Source organism: Petromyzon marinus, chromosome 2 (genome assembly GCF_048934315.1).
Source record: "Petromyzon marinus isolate PM22_M1 ecotype Great Lakes invasive population chromosome 2, UKy_Petmar_22M1.pri1.0, whole genome shotgun sequence".
Classification (NCBI taxonomy): Eukaryota; Metazoa; Chordata; class Hyperoartia; order Petromyzontiformes; family Petromyzontidae; genus Petromyzon; species Petromyzon marinus.
The window spans coordinates 7598613-7617360 of NC_133668.1; the positions used below are offsets into that span (position 1 = coordinate 7598613).

General features: G+C 47.0%; 1 protein-coding gene across 4 annotated transcripts in view; it reads right to left on the reverse strand.

The window, feature by feature from the left end:
• DNHD1 (dynein heavy chain domain 1) overlaps positions 1-18748 on the reverse strand; it is a 101123-nt gene that overhangs the window by 38381 nt on the left and 43994 nt on the right. For all 4 annotated transcript variants that reach the window (XM_076069257.1, XM_032965159.2, XM_032965150.2 and 1 more), the window contains exons 10-23: positions 18563-18668; positions 17334-17500; positions 16093-16327; positions 15421-15578; positions 12647-12772; positions 12044-12320; positions 11601-11728; positions 10799-10997; positions 10116-10207; positions 9201-9393; positions 6436-6561; positions 4951-5048; positions 1679-4717; positions 1060-1330 (exon numbers count right to left, since the gene is read on the reverse strand). In XM_076069257.1, the coding sequence (XP_075925372.1) occupies positions 1060-1330; positions 1679-4717; positions 4951-5048; positions 6436-6561; positions 9201-9393; positions 10116-10207; positions 10799-10997; positions 11601-11728; positions 12044-12320; positions 12647-12772; positions 15421-15578; positions 16093-16327; positions 17334-17500; positions 18563-18668 (5215 nt within the window). The remainder of the gene's footprint in view (positions 1-1059; positions 1331-1678; positions 4718-4950; positions 5049-6435; positions 6562-9200; positions 9394-10115; positions 10208-10798; positions 10998-11600; positions 11729-12043; positions 12321-12646; positions 12773-15420; positions 15579-16092; positions 16328-17333; positions 17501-18562; positions 18669-18748) is intronic.

Below are 18748 nucleotides of genomic sequence, written 5' to 3' on the forward strand. Positions count from 1 at the left end.
CTCTATTGCACCCCCATTTAAAGAGAGCACCATACAATTTTGCCAGGATAAAAAATAAGACACATTTTCAGTTCTATATATGTATATATAAAACCACTTTTAAGAGGCTGGATCTCATCCAAGAACATATTCAGAAAAAAAATACATTTGCAATTAACTGCCAATTACACACAGATATCACAAACATTTAACCATCACCTTGGCTGAAATGTCCACTCAAGATGGATGGCAGGATATTCTACTCTGACTGATTGGATATCACAGTAAATGCAGTTCACGTGCCCATCCTACAGCATGCGGGGTAATTGGAAAATGGAGCTGTGGGTGTATATTGAGTTAGTCATCTGACAGAGATGGGGGCACATAAAATAAATCATGTTCACTCGTATAAATTCAGCCGTGTCTTCTCTGCTCAGCATAACATGATGTGACCTCTTCGTTAGGATTGACAATCTAGCCGGTGCATCATAGGGAGATGCCTCCACTTCATTGATTGACATTAATGGGTTTGAAGAGAAGCGATGCGTGATTGTCGTCTAATGATTTGGAGGAAGGGTTTGTGGATCACGTAGAGATGATGTGCAGTGTGAAATTTGAACTGTGTAAGGTGTGAGTATTCTCTACTCATATGCTGGGTGTCTCCTGGCATTCTAGTGCCTACCCATATTCAAAAGGAATAACACATGGAATAAGCCTATCATTCTAATCAGAACTCAGAGTTGTAAAATAAATGGATGCTTTGCTGAATAAATGAAAAGTAAATTGCTTTATTATTTACAGGCCTTTGTCAATTTGACTCCCCTTAAAATGAATGTGTTGTTTGACCGTAATTCAGCACACTGATTAGTGGAGGTGGTGAAGGAGTGATGCGGGCACTCCCAGTACTGTTTAAGATATCACTCACCGCTGATTTTAAGCGTCGATGGAAATCAAACTCAGGCCGCCAGGTTAAATCCGCAATGCACTAACCAATGCACCACCATTCCACCGAAGTAAACATTAAACAATTAAACATTTCTGGGCAAGTAATTTCACTAACAGCCGAAGCGTCGGGCTCACCTCCAGCAAGGCCCTGCCCATCCTTGGTGCCACACTCCTCTTGCCGCGGTGCGATGGGAAACGTCTCCAAGAGGGCGGTGATGAAGCCGAGGAACGACGCGACCTCCTGCACGCCGTCCGGCGCGGCGCTGCCACCACACGGAGCCAGGGCCAGCGGGTTCCTCCGCAAGAACGCGAGCGTCGGTGGGAACACGTCTTCAGCCAGAGACCTCCAGGCTTGCGCCTCTCCGTGAGTCACACCGAGCTTAATGGACTCCCCCTCCAGCCATGACTGGGAGGAGACATTCACGACTTATAAAACACATCAGTAAAGTGAATTCTACACCTGCATGTACAGCCCTTTTTGTCATTCCACTGCTGGATGAGGGCCTCCCCACGCCTTGTAGGTCTTGGGGGTTATTGGACCGTACTTCACCATGCGAGTCAGTGCGGGTTGGTGAAGGCGGCGAGCATAGACATGGGGGCACAGATAGTACAGTGCAACAACGTAAAAAAAAACTTTCATAATGCGAACCATGGAATATGTGAAATGTTGCCTGGGTCATTCGGCTGTCAATTGAAGAATGATGCGAGAATTCAAATGGACCAGGAATTGCGTCAAGAGAAAGCTTGTGCTCACCTCCAGGATGTTCCTCCACTGGTCTTCCCCGCAGCAGCTGACAAGAGGCAGCCAAGCGAGAGCCGCAGGGGACGCGTGGGCCAAGTCGCTCGTCTCAAAGATGAATGAGACCTTGTTGAAGCCTTGAGCCTTTGGCCAGTCACTCAGGGTGGAGGAAGAGCCACAAGCGAGCTTAAAATACGTGGCCAGTGCTTCTGTCAGGTCCTGACGAAAGTTTCCATCGAACACGATCCACGTCTGTCTGAAGCTCCTGGTTTTGTTAGGCATGGGCTTGTTGGCCAACGATATATTCAAGGTGTTTCCTGGAGCAGCTAAGCCTGCATCATATTCTTCCTCCACACCTGCACTTCGTAATAGTTTTTGCACAATTCCCTGCTGCCCAACTTTGTTGTTATAACCGCTGCCTACAAGGTCTTCAAGTGACAGACAATTTGGGAAAATCACTGAAGTTCTGACCAAAATACCGTCAGGACTTTCAACATCCTCCATGCCATGACCGCCAGCATTCTCAAGCTCATCACTCTCACCCCGAAAGCCAGCAGAAGAGCACCCCACTGTTTTAAGTCCAGAACCGTGCAGTCGGTTGATAACTTTTGCGAGCGTCTGGTACGCCGTGGTCTTGCCACTCCCCGGACGTCCCAGTAAGATGACCCCGGGGGCCGCCTGCAGTGACTGATGCAGCTGTTGCACGCTCAGAACACCGCTCGCCGTCACCTGCAAGTTGTCCTCGCGGATTTGGTTATGGACCGCGCTCTGAAACTCCAGGCATGACTCGGAGGAACGTCCTTCACGTGCATTAATGAACGACGGCATGAACTCCCCGAGCAGGTGCTGCGCCTCCCGCAGGGAGTCTGCCCTGAAGAGCACGTTCACTCTGTGGAATGCAGCGCACACGGCACTCTCCTCGTGTAGGCTCTTCCTGTAGGAGAGCCCTGAGTTGGTCGACAGCGGGGGATGCCGAGGGCTGCAGGGGTAGGAATCCGTGCTGTCACCTTTGGTTGCGCTCCCGTTGCCATCCTCGATATTATCGGCAAGAATTCTGGCGTGATAAATTTTGGAGGCTTCCTTAAGAATGCACTTAATGGCTAGCAGGTGGCACATTTTACCCACAGGGCGGAGGAACCCGCACCTATCTGCAGCCTGACAAAAAGACGAAACTTTGGCTGCGAGTGAGAACGAGTCGCAAAATCCTTCCGCCAGTAGGAGGACCTCGACAATGACGTGGATGCTGGGCGTCAGTACGGAAACCGACCGGAAAGCTGAGCTCATGAGGCTCCCAGGGAACCCAGAGTTAGCGGGGCTTTCAATGAACGTGAGGATAAAACCAAAGCTTGGATTTACATGAAGACAGGTGTCCTCAAAGTTCACTAGTCTGAATGACTCAGAAATTGAACTTTTGTCTTGTGCGTCATGAGTTCCACAAACGCAGTTTCGTAAATCATGGTCAACGTTGCTTGGTACGGTATTCTTGTCTACACAATGGCTTGTGTGTGAGTGTGCGCTGCTGTTGTCGCGCCTAAAAGGCCACGCCTGCTTCAGAACTGCCTGCAGCTCCAGGATCTGCTGTGATAGGATGGACAGAGTGCCGGCCGGTAGCTGGTCGGCATGCTCCAACACGAGCAGGGCGCCGCACCTCGCCGCTCCACGAACAAGGCGCGAGACATCACCGGGAAGAAGCTGCTGGGAGCACTGTGCGCTCACCAGGAGCCTGCCAAAGGCGAACGCCAGCTCCGAGGCGATCGCTGACTTCCCCACCCCTGCGCGCCCAAAGAGAGCGGCAGTCGCACAGTCGTTGAGGGCCAGCACCAGGCCGAGGAGGCAGCGCTCCGTCATGGGGGTCATGACGAGGCGAGTGGCGCACGGCCCCAGGTATTCGTGCTCGTACGAGAAACGGAATCCCAGCTGCTCCACCCAGCAGCTCCACTGTGACTCAGAAGACATGGTCGAAGACGGGCGGCACCCCGGCCCCTCCGCTCCGCCACCGTAGACTCCTCTAACGTGCTTGACATCGGCGTCAACATCGGAGCCAAGGTAATACTTCATCAGCTTCTGCCACTCAAAGCTGCCCTCCGAACGGACGGAGGCAAGGCTGTCCCTCTGGTTGCAGGTCCTTGTAATGAGGCAACTCAAAAGGAGGTGCAGCCTGGTAGCATCTTTTGATGTTGAACCTTGGCTCATGTGCCATCTCAGAGCAAAAACCAGGCGACCGAGTTGCGTGTTACAGACGTCTTTTGCTTTTTGGATTTGGTTTCCATTTTCCCTCAAGGTAAGAATGATAAATTTGGTCCACAAGACCTCAGATGCTACAACTATGTACTGCACTGAAAATGTTGCCAACAAAGCATTCCATTTAATCAAAAACTCCGTGATGTCCTCCTCCGGTCCATTCCAAATGCCAAAATTACATCGCCTGACAATGCAACTGTTTGCTATCTCTGATGGGTCGAGAAAGGGCTCGCCTGACATGAACGCAACACATTCAGCCAACTGATGGCAGCCAGTGGATGCGAGGGACCTTTCAAAGTCCTGCAGCCAAGCAATTGGGCAGTACCGCGGCCGAACGTCTTCTCGCAAGCGTACGACTTCCCCCACCTCCCCGTGAGCCGCGACAATGGAGAGAGGATCCGCACAGGCGCGTAACGCTGGGTCAGCAGCCTCAGAGCCATCGCCAGCGCTGGGTGGTGGAGACGCGTCAAAGCCCAAGCCAACCACGCCGGGAAAGCACCGCGTCACAAACGGCAGCAGCCTGTGAGCATTAAAAGCGCAGGAGAGCAGACCCATGATGTCTTCGTCTGGGAGGAAGAACAGCCGAGCGAACCGCTCCCTGGAAGAGTCGGTCAGCCGCGTCAACTCGCCGAAGACTTGTTCTGCGGTGGATATGCTGCTCGCGAGCATCGTGCGGAGCGCGAGTCCCCACTGGTCGCGCTGAGTCGCGTACTCTCGCCGGTGGCCCAGCACCGACAACACGGAGGGGTCGTCCAGAGCGGCCTGCACCACATCCCGGTAAACTTTGTCCACCTCGCTGTGAAACTTCTGCGCCTGCAAGAATCAAAAACACAACATAGCCAGAGGTGTTTCATACACTGAGCAAGGGGGCAGATGAAAAGCTGTAGATTTGTATACAAACAAGAAACTGTGAGATAACGATAGCACACATCTTCTTGATTATATTTGTATGACGTCAGCATGTATATTGGCTCGTTAACATGAACTGCGGTTTAAACGTACACGAATAAGTGTGCATTCGTAATTTAACTTAATTCGAAACTTACGAGTTGAGGATGGTCTCTCTGAAGGCCCATCTCATTGAAGACTTTGCTGAGAAAGAGCCACTTTGCCTGAAGAGTGACCCACAGATCCAGCATATCATCTGCCGAATAGCACGACATTCAAAGGTAAACTTGCATATTCATCCATTATTGGTTAAATAACTTATATACAACTGTACAAAACATAGTCTCATTCGATTACAAAACCAAATGATTTCAAACATAAACATTGCAAGTAATGTCCCTCGTTATTTTTGTCATCTGGGAGGCAGCCCGGCATCCCTTCTAACAGCAGAGATGTGAGGTCACACTGCAATGTCAACCATCAAATGCGATCTCTTTTCAATCTGCAGGACACATGAAAGATCATGTACAGATCCTTCCTCAGTTTAACAAAACAAAGCTTAGGACAGAGAAGAATTCACAGACTCTTTCCTACCAAGAGTGCCTTACTGCAAAAATGTACCACATGTTATCAGCTAAGCAACACCTTACAAGCTGCAGTGAGAGTCAAGCGGCAATGGTACACACCACACCACATATCTTTCAGCTCCTTTAAGAGTCAAAGTTTTAATTTGCTCAAACGAGCAGTGGGGAGATACTCATCTCCATTGGTAGCCCTGAGCCATCGGTGGAAATTCCACGTTCAAATAACAAAAAAAAACAACACGTTCACCAATAACACTGCCTTCAATGTAAAGTAATACATGAATAGGTAACGTATCAGGCAATGGCCTTTCTTTTTATTTGTGCTTGTGCATCATAGCTGCGTGTATGTAGGTTGAACTTCTTTCACACTGTACGTAGCCAAACGTGCTAATCGTAGGTGCGGGGGTAGGACAAAAAACTAAATACAAAAAGCAGTTCTAAAGAAATTAGTTTTCAATCTAGAATTAAAAGTGCATAGCTCCAGTGGATTCCTAATATCATAAGGTTGAGTGTTGCCGACGGCCGCAGAAGCGCATCTGAAAGTGTGCGATGCAGTAACCTTCTTTGACCGATGGAACACCACAATACAATAGACTGGGGGAAGTCTCTTCATCGGACGAGGTCACCTTTTAGTCAATAAAAATGTCTTTCTGGAGCACAGAGACCATGTGCCTTGGCCCTACGGTGGTGTTGCCGGATACGGAGACGTCGAGTCACAGGACAACCGAATTCACGTGAGTTCTGCTGCTATGGTCACATGTGGGCATGTAGCGTGGGAGGCTGTGCACACACTGGGAATATATTCACCCCCTCCAGAGACTTCATGAATTTGCACAATTAACGGTTTCAATTCGATTAAAAATTATCTATATTTTAACAATGCGATGAATGTAGCAGTCTCCGGCGGCTGCAGGGGTCATGTCACCTCATTGCATACAAAATACACAAAATCGAAAAACATCGCATTTTACACACGCCTGATTCAACGCAGGTACAGCGAGCTTAAGAATAAATATTAAGTGACGCATTATCACACCCTGAGTAAACCCGCCCCGTTACCCAGGTGGTGAAGCACGTCGATCCAGGTCTCCGCCCGCCCTTGCAGCTCCTCTTCGTGCACGGGCGGTGTCAGCGTACGCAGTGCCATCGTGTCGTCCTCAATCAGAGCCCTCAATTCGTCTATGTCTGTGGACACCATCGCGGCAACAAACTCACCGTCAGCGCTCAAGAAGCTGATAACGAATGCGAGCTAATGAGTAACAAAGGGCTTGGCCCCCGTGAAGATGAGTGAAATGCTAGAGGCACCGGGGAACGTGTGACCTCAGACTATTGACTCAAGATCCCATATACACGGACATATATTCTCATGACCTACAGGCATGCTGATGACAAGGGAAAAATCATGCATTCAATTACAATTAGCATATAGAGATGTGTCTGACCTCGTCAGATCCCGGGAAATAAGCAGGTTTGAGCCCGGATAGCACATCAATGAGTCACCGATATGCATAACACAGTACAAGCATTGTAATCTGCTGCAGAAACTGCTTTGTGGCAGAGGGCAGTGCAGCAGAAACCATTATTTTACTGTACTACAGTGAGGGAAAAAGTATTTGATCCCCTGCTGATTTTGTACGTTTGCCCACTGACAAAAGAAATGATCAGTCTATAATTTTCATGGTAGGTTTATTTGAACAGTGAGAGACAGAATAACTACAAAAACATCCAGAAAAACGCATGTCAAATATGTTATAAATTGATTTGCATTTTAATGAGGGAAATAAGTATTTGACCCCTCTGCAAAACATGACTTAGTACTAGGTGGCAAAACCCTTGCTGGCATTCACAGAGGTCAGACGTTTCTTGTAGTTGGCCACCAGGTTTGCACACATCTCAGGAGGAATTTTGTCTCACTCCTCTTTGCAGATCTTCTCCAAGTCATTAAGGTTTCGAGGCTGACGTTTGGCAACTCGAACCTTCAGCTCCCTATACTGATTTTCTATGGGATTAAGGTCTGGAGACTGGCTAGGCCACTCCAGGACCTTAGTGTGCTTCTTCTTGAGCCACTCCTTCGTTGCCTTGGCCGTGTGTTTTGGGCCATTGTCATGCTGAAATACCCATCCATGACCCATATTCAATGCCCTGGCTGAGGGAAGGAGGTTCTCTCCCAAGATTTGACGGTACATGGCCCCGTCCATCGTCCCTTTGATGCGGTGAAGTTGTCCTGTCCCCTTAGCAGAAAAACACCCCCAAAGCATAATGTTTCCACCTCCATGTTTGACGGTGGGGATGGTGTTCTTGGGGTCATAGGCAGCATTCCTCCTCCAAACACGGCGAGTTGAGTTGATGCCAAAGAGCACTATTTTGGTCTCATCTGACCACAACACTTTCACCCAGTTGTCCTCTGAATCATACAAATGTTCATTGGCAAATTTCAGACGGGCATGTATATGTGCTTTCTTGAGCAGGGGGACCTTGCGGGCGCTGCAGGATTTCAGTCCTTCATGGCGTAGTGTGTTACCAATTGTTTTCTTGGTGACTATGGTCCCAGCTGCCTTGAGATCATTGACAAGATTCTCCCGTGTAGTTCTGGGCTGATTCCTCACCGTTCTCATGATCATTGCAACTCCACGAGGTGAGATCTTGCATGGAGCCCCAGGCCGAGGGAGATTGACAGTTCTTTTGTGTTTCTTCCATTTGCGAATAATCGCACCAACTACTGTCACCTTCTCACCAAGCTGATTGGCAATGGTCTTGTAGCCCATTCCAGCCTTGTGTAGGTCTACAATCTTGTCCCTGACATCCTTGGAGAGCTCTTTGGTCTTGGCAATGGTGGAGAGTTTGGAATCTGATTGATTGATTGCTTCTGTGGACAGGTGTCTTTTATACAGGTAACAAGCTGAGATTAGGAGCACTCCCTTTAAGAGTGTGCTCATAATCTCAGCTCGTTATCTGTATAAAAGACACCTGGGAGCCAGAAAGCTTTCTGATTGAGAGGGGGTCAAATACGTATTTCCCTCATTAAAATGCAAATCAATTTATAACATTTTTGACATGCGTTTTTCTGGATTTTGTTGTTGTTATTCTGTCTCTCACTGTTCAAATAAACCTACCATTAAAATTATAGACTGATCATTTCTTTGTAGGTGGGCAAACGTATAAAATCAGCAGGGGATCAAATACTTTTTTCCCTCACTGTATGTTCACATCTGTGTCCCTCATCTTCAACCCTCCGCACTGTTCACCATGAAGAATAGTAAACAACCCCCATGAATAGCACCGGCAGCTGAGAGGAAAGGGATGTGTAGTGGCATAGCGCTGGCTGCTGGCGAAAAAGGGAATATGCGGTGTACGGCAGTACTGACGTCAGCAGGCCATGATATACACGAGAGGGGGATCTAGGGGAAAGGTCACAGAAGGGGCCCATCGGGAAGCCTCGGGAACCCGCTAGTAGGTTCCAGAAAGGGGGCGTGGCCGGGGCGGAGCAAGGCCACACTGAGAGTATAAGAGGGGCCCCTGTGGGGGACCTCGTGGCTGTTGCTGGAAGTGAAATCCCCGTCGTGCTGCTCAAATCCATCGTCACCATTCTTCTCGTCGTCGTCACCATTCTTCTCGTCGTCGTCTCCGTCTTCACCAACTCGAGGCACCACTAGTCAGACAGCCTACCAACTGTTCTAAGTAGTGCCGCCGACAATAGGCGGTCTTAATAATAGTGTGTTATCTCGATGGAGCTTGCTAGATAAAGAAGTGCCTCCAAGTCTTACTGTCTCCGAGTTAGTCACTCCAGATGTATGGCATTATATTTTAATTTATTGAAGACAAACCGGCGAAAATGAATGTGCCACTGGGGGTGGCCAAGCGCTGGTGTTGTTGCCCTCCAGGAGAGTTGCCGTGCGGTTCCGTCGGTGGCAGGAACCACATGTGCGCGGCAAGCACCAGATCTCGCTGGGCCCAGGCAGCGTGCTGCCGCCTCAGCTCCATGTCCAGGGCATGCTCCGCACACGCCATCCGCCACACCTGGAACAACGGAAAAATAAAAAAAACAATCCGATTGTGAATTTTTTTTGCGTTTTCGGTTACCAACATCACCAACCGGCACTGACCAGCATGGTGAAAGTATGATCTAACAACCCTGATGACTGACACTAGCCGGGGGAGGCCTTCATCCAGTACTGGACTGAAAAGTACATTTTTGTTTAGATGTAGTTTGTGTGCAGTGGCCTGTCACATGACCAATCGTAGTTGAATGTGCCATGCGATTTAAACCTTCGATTGTCACTAAAAGTGAATTGAACTCGAGTATCGATATCATGGCTTTTTGAAACAATATTCAATTTGATAAATAATTACTGAAAACCCTAAATCACAATCAAAATTGCAGAGTTCTTGTCAGGAATTGGAAAATGCTTCACAGCAATCCCTGGACTATTCCCTCACTGTTACAAAGTTAACATCCCTCTTTTCCAAAATAGTTATCAGCATGCCGATATCAAACGTCTTCCGCCCATAACAGAGTAAGACGAAGTAGAGTGTTGATTTAAAACGAAAATTCTGTGCGGGCCTTTGATCCACGTTACAAATTGCTCATCATTGAATTTCGACATTTCTGAATTTCGTGGCCGGTGATCATCGCCTGGCACCAGCTGAAGCACTAAGAGAGAATTGTTTCCATGTGTGAAGTGCTTCAATTGATTTGATAGTAAATCACGTCTGCACACATACTTTTTTAAGCAACTCACCTGCACAATAGAATTATGATGGTGAACCAGGTTAAGGGAAAGAAGTTGTGCGATGGTGAAGTCTGCGGCAAAATCACCGCGCTGTCCCATTCCTGCAAAAACATGCACGCATGTGCACGCAAATGACCTGGGATAATTTGCCTTTGTGGATCTTACCCTAGCCTTTGCCAAACATACTGCATGTACATCACATCGTAAAAGGAGAGAGTTGTAAATCATACAAATGATATACATCGCATTTGTTTAGGTAACAAAGCATACAATTGTGTGTTTTTAATTAATGTGTTTATACAGAATGAAAAATGCAAAACTTCCAGCCACTGCTGAAATAACCTCATAGATGTATACATTCATCCATTGTATTGATTCTTGCTCTCACAATATATGCACCGAGAATCCTGTAAGAATTGATGACACTATGTATGTTTATGCAAAATATATGAAAGTGACATAATTAAATACATTTAGGATAATAAACAATATGGAATGAATCAGACACACCATAGAAGACAGCCAAAACAGAGGTAAAAACCCGAGGACCCGAAGAAATATCCACGTGACCACGGGGAGAGCATGCAAACTCCAAATACACAGGCGTCAGGATCGAGATCGAACCCACGACCTCTTGTATACCAGGTGAGGTAGTTAACATCTCGCCACCGTGGCGTGCATGTGTAACGTACTGGCAAGCACTGCCTCCCAGTGCCGGTCCTTGAAGAAAGTGCTGCCGAGTTTCTCCAGAAGCTGCAGGTTGTGAGCGAGTTCTCCAAGAAGGCTTTGGCATGCAATTAACACCGCGTCGTCCGACACCAGAGAGCCTTCAACGTGCAGCAGCGCAGCCTTCCAGCGCTCAACTTCGTCCTTTGCAGAGCCAACAGAAAACTGGGAAGGATAGGTGATGTGTTATTATAACTGTTAAAATGGTTTTCAAAAATGTGCCTTCTTCGTCAATATGTAAACTGTACAAAGTGTAACTACAATATACGGCAGTACACACGTCAAGAGACGACCGTACATACGGGGAATAAAACATCTAGGGAAAGTTCATGGAGGGGGCCATCTGGAAGCCCCGGGAACCTGCTAGTAGGTTCCAGAAGGGGGGCGTGGTGAGGGCAAATCAAGGCCACGCCGGGAGGATAAGAGGGGACCCTGACCGAGAGCTCAAGGCCGTTGCTGGATATGGATCCCCTTTGCCGAGCTGCTGTTCATCACCACCACCGCCCGCCGTCTTCACCATCAATGGTCGCCGCTAGCTAGACAGCCTGCCAACTGTTTAGTTAGATAGTGCCGCCGACAATAGACTGTTGTGTGTGTACAGATTCATATAAAAGTGTGCAAACACGTAGAGTGTGCATAGCCCCCATTGTGAGTAAAGAATAAAGAGGTGCCTCCAAGTATTACTGTTTCCGGTCTGCGTCACTACAAATACATCCATACTTCACAGCTCTTTGGAGAGCAGTGATTTATCAAGGTAAACAAACCAACCTGGGAAAACGGCTGGGCTGTCCAGTCCCTGATGGACTCAGAGCTGTGGTGAAACACTTTCCACAGAAGCAGCCTCGCACTGACCACCTTCTGGTGGGTTTGTACTGCAAATAAACTCACTGGCTCCCCTGTAATGGAACATATAAATTACAAAAAAAAGCTGCATTCATGTTAAATGCTTATTTGGATACAAAAATATGCATGAAACAAAAATTTAACAAAATAAACTTATGTAAATTGTCTTGTACACTCAATGCAAAAGGAACTGCCCAGAGCTTAATTCCTTACTGAATATTTTCCAGATTATTGGTAGAATAGAGTAGGCACGTGATTAGTAGTCATAGCCATAACGAGAGGTATAATGGATGTATTTTAATGGTTTTGACATTCATGCATGAGCACTAACGTTAACACACGCCCTGCTCTGCGATAATAAAACAAACCGGTAATGAAGGCTTTGGCCCGGCTTAGCTCATCCACGGTGTTGGCGATGGAGTCAATCTCAGAGCCGAGCGAGCTCAAGCGCGCGAGCTCGGCCGCAAACAGAGCCACGGGCACCGTGTACGGAGGAGTGGCCGCCTCAGCCGCCACTGCCTCCGCGTGGGCCATCAGACGGGACAAGGACGTGTCCGCATCCCGCACGGCGGCCGCCCTCATCGCCAGGACGAAGTTTTCGCCATCCTCAAGTACACGCAGGAAACCCTCCCATGCGGTCGTTGTCTGGTTGCCAGAGTGGGAACGCAGGTGTCACAGAAGCGGCAGGGCAGTGAAGAGAGGCGTGGAGGAGTGGATGCTGTTGTGTCAGTTTTGAGGCTGAGTGGTACTTCAAGTTGTATACTCTGTGTTGTTTGACCAGATGTGCTGATATATTCAATATAGCCTCTGAAGAAACTCCCAGCGGGTGAAGCGAAGAGTCGTACATCATGATAAACAACTCGCGGTACAACCCAAAAACACATTGGAAAGCTAATTTGCGTCAAAACCTCCTGACCAAGCTTTGAATTTGAGGCAGAGTTGCTCATTCAGCTGCGTGTCCCTTATCTCACCTGCCTCTCCCTTTCCTCCTCTTCATTAGACAGAGGCCGGAAGGTAACTCTCAAGACTTCATGCAGGGCGTTCACGTTCTGCAGCTGCGCCTTAAAGCCTCCCGAGCACTTCTTGAACTCATGCAACTGTAAAAGAGTTCAACGGGGGCATTGTTGTCGAGGGCTGTAATCAGGGTCTTGTTTGTTATTCACGACCAAAGCAGCTCGTCGCATTGTTACATTGCAGGAAGGGAAGGAAAATGGTATGTGTAGTTGACTGTAACTCACTACACACACGGTATGTTTATGATGAGATTATAATATCAATTTAAGCACAAGCAAAACCGTGAGTGACAACATCTGTAAACATATGGAGAGCCGTGTGCAAGCACACAGAGAGGGGAGGAAAGTGGTGCCGGTAAAAGTCAAAAATATTAAAAGCGATTTCCTGCTCAAATGAGCATCGAGGTAGTGTTCATCTCCTGTTTGCAACACTTACAGTGAGGGAAAAAAGTATTTGATCCCCTGCTGATTTTATACATTTGCCCACTGACGAAGAAATGATCAGTCTATCATTTTAATGGTAGGTTTATTTGAACAGTGAGAGACAGAATAACAACAACAAAATCCAGAAAAACGCGTGTCAAAAATGTTATACATTTATTTGCATTTTAATGAGGGAAATAAGTATCTGACCCCCTCTCAATCAGGAAGATTTCTGGCTCCCAAGTGTCTTTTATACAGGTAATGAGCTGAGATTAGGAGCACACTCTTAAAGGGAGTGCTCCTAATCTCAGCTTGTTACCTGTATAAAAGACACCTGTCCACAGAAGCAATCAAGCAATCAGATTCCAAACTCTCCACCATGGCCAAGACCAAAGAGCTCTCCAAGGATGTCAGGGACAAGATTGTAGACCTACACAAGGCTGGAATGGGCTACAAGACAATTGCCAAGCAGCTTGGTGAGAAGGTGACAACAGTTGGTGCGATTATTCGCAAATGGAGAAACACAAAAGAACTGTCAATCTCCCTCGGCCTGGGGCTCCATGCAAGATCTCACCTCGTGGAGTTGCAATGATCATGAGAACGGTGAGGAATCAGCCCAGAACTACACGGGAGAATCTTGTCAATGATCTCAAGGCAGCTGGGACCATTGTCACCAAGAAAACAATTGGTAACACTACGCCATGAAGGACTGAAATCCTGCAGCACCCGCAAGGTCCCCCTGCTCAAGAAAGCACATATACATGCCCGTCTGAAGTTTGCCAATGAACATCTGAATGATTCAGAGGACAACTGGGTGAAAGTGTTGTGGTCAGATGAGACCAAAATGGAGCTCTTTGGAATCAACTCAACTCGCCGTGTTTGGAGGAGGAGGAATGCTGTCTATGACCCCAAGAACACCATCCCCACCGTCAAACATGGAGGTGGAAACATTATGCTTTGGGGGTGTTTTTCTGCCAAGGGGACAGGACAACTTCACCGCATCAAAGGGACGATGGACGGGGCCATGTACCGTCAAATCTTGGATGAGAACCTCCTTCCCTCAGCCAGGGCATTGAAAATGGGTCGTGGATGGGTATTCCAGCATGACAATGACCCAAAACACACGGCCAAGGTAACAAAGGAGTGGCTCAGTAAGAAGCACATTAAGGTCCTGGAGTGGCCTAGCCAGTCTCCAGACCTTAATCCCATAGAAAATCTGTGGAGGGAGCTGACGGTTCGAGTTGCCAAACGTCAGCCTCGAAACCTTAATGACTTGGAGAAGATCTGCAAAGAGGAGTGGGACAAAATCCCTCCTGAGATGTGTGCAAACCTGGTGGCCAACTACAAGAAACGTCTGACCTCTGTGATTGGCAACAAGGGTTTTTGCCACCAAGTACTAAGTCATGTTTTGCAGAGGGGTCAAATACTTATTTTCCTCATTAAAATGCGAATCAATTCATAACATTTTTGACATGCGTTTTTCTGGATTTTTTTGTTGTTATTCTGTCTCTCACTGTTCAAATAAACCTACCATTAAAATTATAGACTGATCATTTCTTTGTCAGTGGGCAAACGTACAAAATCAGCAGGGGATCAAATATTTTTTTCCCTCACTGTAGGTAGTGTTCACATTATTGGTTCTTTTGGTAAAGTCACGTATAAGGGAAACAATAAAATAATAAAAATATAAAACAATTAAATTCTCACGACGTTTCGACTGCAACACAAGCAATCATCAAGCAATCATCATCACACTTGATGATGATTGCTTGTGTTGCAGTCGAAACGTCGTGATAATTTTATTGTTTTATATTTTTATTATTTTATTGTTTCCCTTCTACGTGACTTTACCGAAAGAACCAAGAATATGAATCCCTGCAGTCACAAAAGCTTTAAATAAAAATTTGAAAAATTAGGTAGTGGTTGAGAATTCCACATTCCTACGGCGGGGGCACTCATTTAGAGATGACTTCTATTAAGCCCAAACTCCCATGATTGCATTGGGGTTGGCTGCTCGGGTGTTTGTTCTGTGTCTCTTCTGTAGTCATCTCCAATATCCTCATATCTGGTTCCACCACATCCTTACATCTCACTACTCCTTATGTACGTATGTTGAACTTATTTCGCACCACACGTAGCCAACCGTGCTAATCGGAGGTGCACGGGAAGGACAACAAACGAAACACAAAAAGCAGTTCTGCCCTGCACCACCATCTCCGTAGCCCTTCTTAAGATAATATAACGTAGTGCATGTAAAACTGTACGCGTAGAAAGTTGTAGCCACAATGGAAAATGCGTGCGTCGAGCACCTGTTCCACATATCTAGCAAACGCAACGCAGTCCGTGTCCCTGCGGAGGAGCGAGTGTGTGGCTCGCTGAAGATCACTCAGCGAACGCTCAGCGCCATCTCTGCACCTCTCCTCCAGACACACCAGCACCTCCTGCTCCGCTCGCCTCAGTGGGGATACTGCACCCGTCGGACAGCGAGCACGCACCTACAGCGTTCATTGCACACACTTAGCGACCTGTATGTACGTATGTTGAACTTCTTTCGCACCGTACGTAGCCAACTGTGCTAATTGGAGGTGACTACCCGGAAACATATTTTTAGGTGTACACAGAGCTATGCAGTGATGACACTACCTTGAAGATTTGGAATGGTTTTAATATTTAAAACAACGCTATTACATTGCACATAATTAACGACCTTTACAAGTTTCCTTCATATCAAGGTATTTTTACTCAAATAATATTATGTTTGCAGCGCTTCTGAGATAATGATGTTGGTATCACAATACCTAGAAGTTTCACCAATCCTGGTATCGTGGGCTACGGATAAGAAGATAACCGCAGGTACTGCCCGGCAGTGTGACATCACGGGCACTGGCCACTCATCATCATCAGCCATAATCAATCCACTGCTGGTTGAAAGGCCTCCCCAATCCGTCGCCACACGGCTGCTATTGCCCACACAAGCACACCTATTTCACGCCGTACGACGGAGCAGTCGACGTGGAAGGTGTTCTTCGGGGTGAGGAAGGAGCCCGGAACAAGGGAGGCCTTCTGGACCCAGGCCCGCAACTCTTCCACATCCCCACAAAGCTGCTCAGGAGTGGCTCCTGCCAGGGCTGCACCGTCCCAGGCCTGGGCCACACGGTGCGGCTCACACAACCAATGGTGCTCCCGGCAAAACTCTGTCACGTGGCTCAGACAGCACTGCTGAAGCAAAAGAGGGAGGAGAGGAATCGCCTGGTGTGATGATTTGTCCATCGAAGCGAGTAAAACTAACGTGGTTGTTGCATCTAAACAACTCTAGGTAAGGAAACATTTCCCCCAAGAAGATGCAACTCCAACTGGGGTAATTTCATCTTAAGACACCTCAACAGCCAATCATGAGACTTTTAATTCCTGTCAGTCCACCGGTTTCCTAGCGTTAACTGTCAGAGATACTTTTACAATGCACATGCCGTCCTATTCTGCAGAGAAATTGAATGTGGTGGCCACTCTTATCTGTCTTTATAATAGTATAAGGATTAATGCTCTCTGCTGTGTCTGCGCCTGAATGTCCTTGTGTCGAGGTGTGGATTGTTACAGGAGCTTTGTATTAACGTGACGCACAGCCTTGGTCAAGTTGCATTCCCACTGACTCTCAAAGCTGTTGGCTCTCAGTTAACAAAATGAACAAACATTACTTCATGAGTATCAATGTAAGGCTCAACAATATGACATCACCTATGTGTCCTCACAAAAGAGGAAATCAAAGGGTATTGAAAATGGCTTGTGAAATGTACTCAGTAGAGCACTTTGTCTCGCAATATGGTAATTTGTAACATCAAATGTGATTATTCATTGACGTGAGGATGCTGCTTTAAGATGAATAAGAGGAAATCAAAGGGTTTGAGAATGAGATATGAAATACAATCATCATTGTCTCACAATATATCAACGTCAAACATCAATTCACGTATTTGTTGTGCTAAGATGATACTTTAAAATGCAGCTTTAAGATGAGTCAAACTTTACACTTGTTCGACTTTCTTTTTTTAAAAGGATTGTTCTCAGAACAATTTCATCATCTCCGGTTGGTAGGACCAGTAAACAGGTAACATCTGGGTGCAACATCTGAACTGTCACCGCAGCGTCCACTGAGACACACGCTGCATCACAAATGGACGGAACCATTGACGAGCCGTTGCAGTGCATGGCTGGCGTGAATGCTCACGTGCACGACGTCCATCTGCTCGCTACGAGCCCGGGAGACGGTTCCGTCGCCCTGCAGCGAGACTTGCAGGCGGTGCGGGGAGAGGGGGCAGAAACGAGCCCTGACGCGCGTTCCTCGCACTGACAGCTCGCTCGTCTCAGCCAGGGTTAACAGTGCTGCACTACCTCCTGGAAACCAATCACATAGCAATATATATATATATAAAAAAACATGAAGGTAAAAGTGCAGCCTTGCAATTGCTTGCTCATGTCACTGCTGATGGAAGGACCTCCAGTCGAGGAAGCTTGAAATAGCCCCTCTAAAGGGTATTTGGCCTCCACTTCCACACTGGCCAGATGTCTTGCAAGAGGTGGGAGTACACACACACTTTGCGCCTTGACAGACGTCCTGCCGATCGACTGTAGTGTTGAACCCATTTATACGACTGGACGGGCAGAGGAGGAGATATTAAAGAAACTTGCACCATTGTTTCAACTGCCGCGCCAGGAGATCATACCAATAACAGCTTGATTGCAAGCCGAATGTCCTGACCATTATAACACAGCAGTGTCCCTATGTGTTTAGATTAAAATACCAAGTTTGATTGGTTCAAAGTGAATATAAAAATGAAAATCACACACAAACTGGGATTTGCAATAATCGAGTCATGTTCACTCCCATGAGCACAGTCAGAAAGAAGCAACAGAGGAATATTACTATTTGCTTCAGATAAACCAATGCTATGTGAACTTCGTATTCATCGAAGGAGATTGGTGAGACTCAAAAGCCCCTATAGCAATAAACAATCTATTTTCTCAAAGCTCTCCTTTACTCTCCTCATAGCTTTCCATGACTGCATTGTATCCCTAGACAAACTGCACAGGCAGAGGCTCATTGTAATATTATACTTTTGGTACTCTTTGGTTCTATTCGGTAAAGTCACGTAGGTAAAAAACAAAACAACAAAAAATCACGACATTTCGGCCACAACACAAGTGGCCTTCATCAGGTGAAGGGACCAACCTCGACAGGTTGGCCAAAACGTCGTGATTTTTTGTTGTTTTGTTTTTTACCTACATGACTTTACCGAATAGAACCAAAGAGTATGGATCCTTGCAGTCACGAAAGCTTCAAATCTAGAATATACTTTTGGTGTTTCCTAAAAATAAATTGAATTTATATATAAAAGAAAATAAAATTCATGGTAACTATCATTAGTAGAGACACTCCTGGTATCTCTGCTGACTCACCCAAGTGGCCGGTGACCGACAGGTTGGCAAGTTCATCTTCCCCCATCTCATCAGCATTGCCCGTGGAATCAGGTGACTCGGTGTCTTTGGTCATGCAAGTGGCCACCTACATTGAGAATTGACACGCGAGTCCGATTTTTTTTCCTTATAATTTTAAACCCATTTATGCTACCAAGATGCACTAAC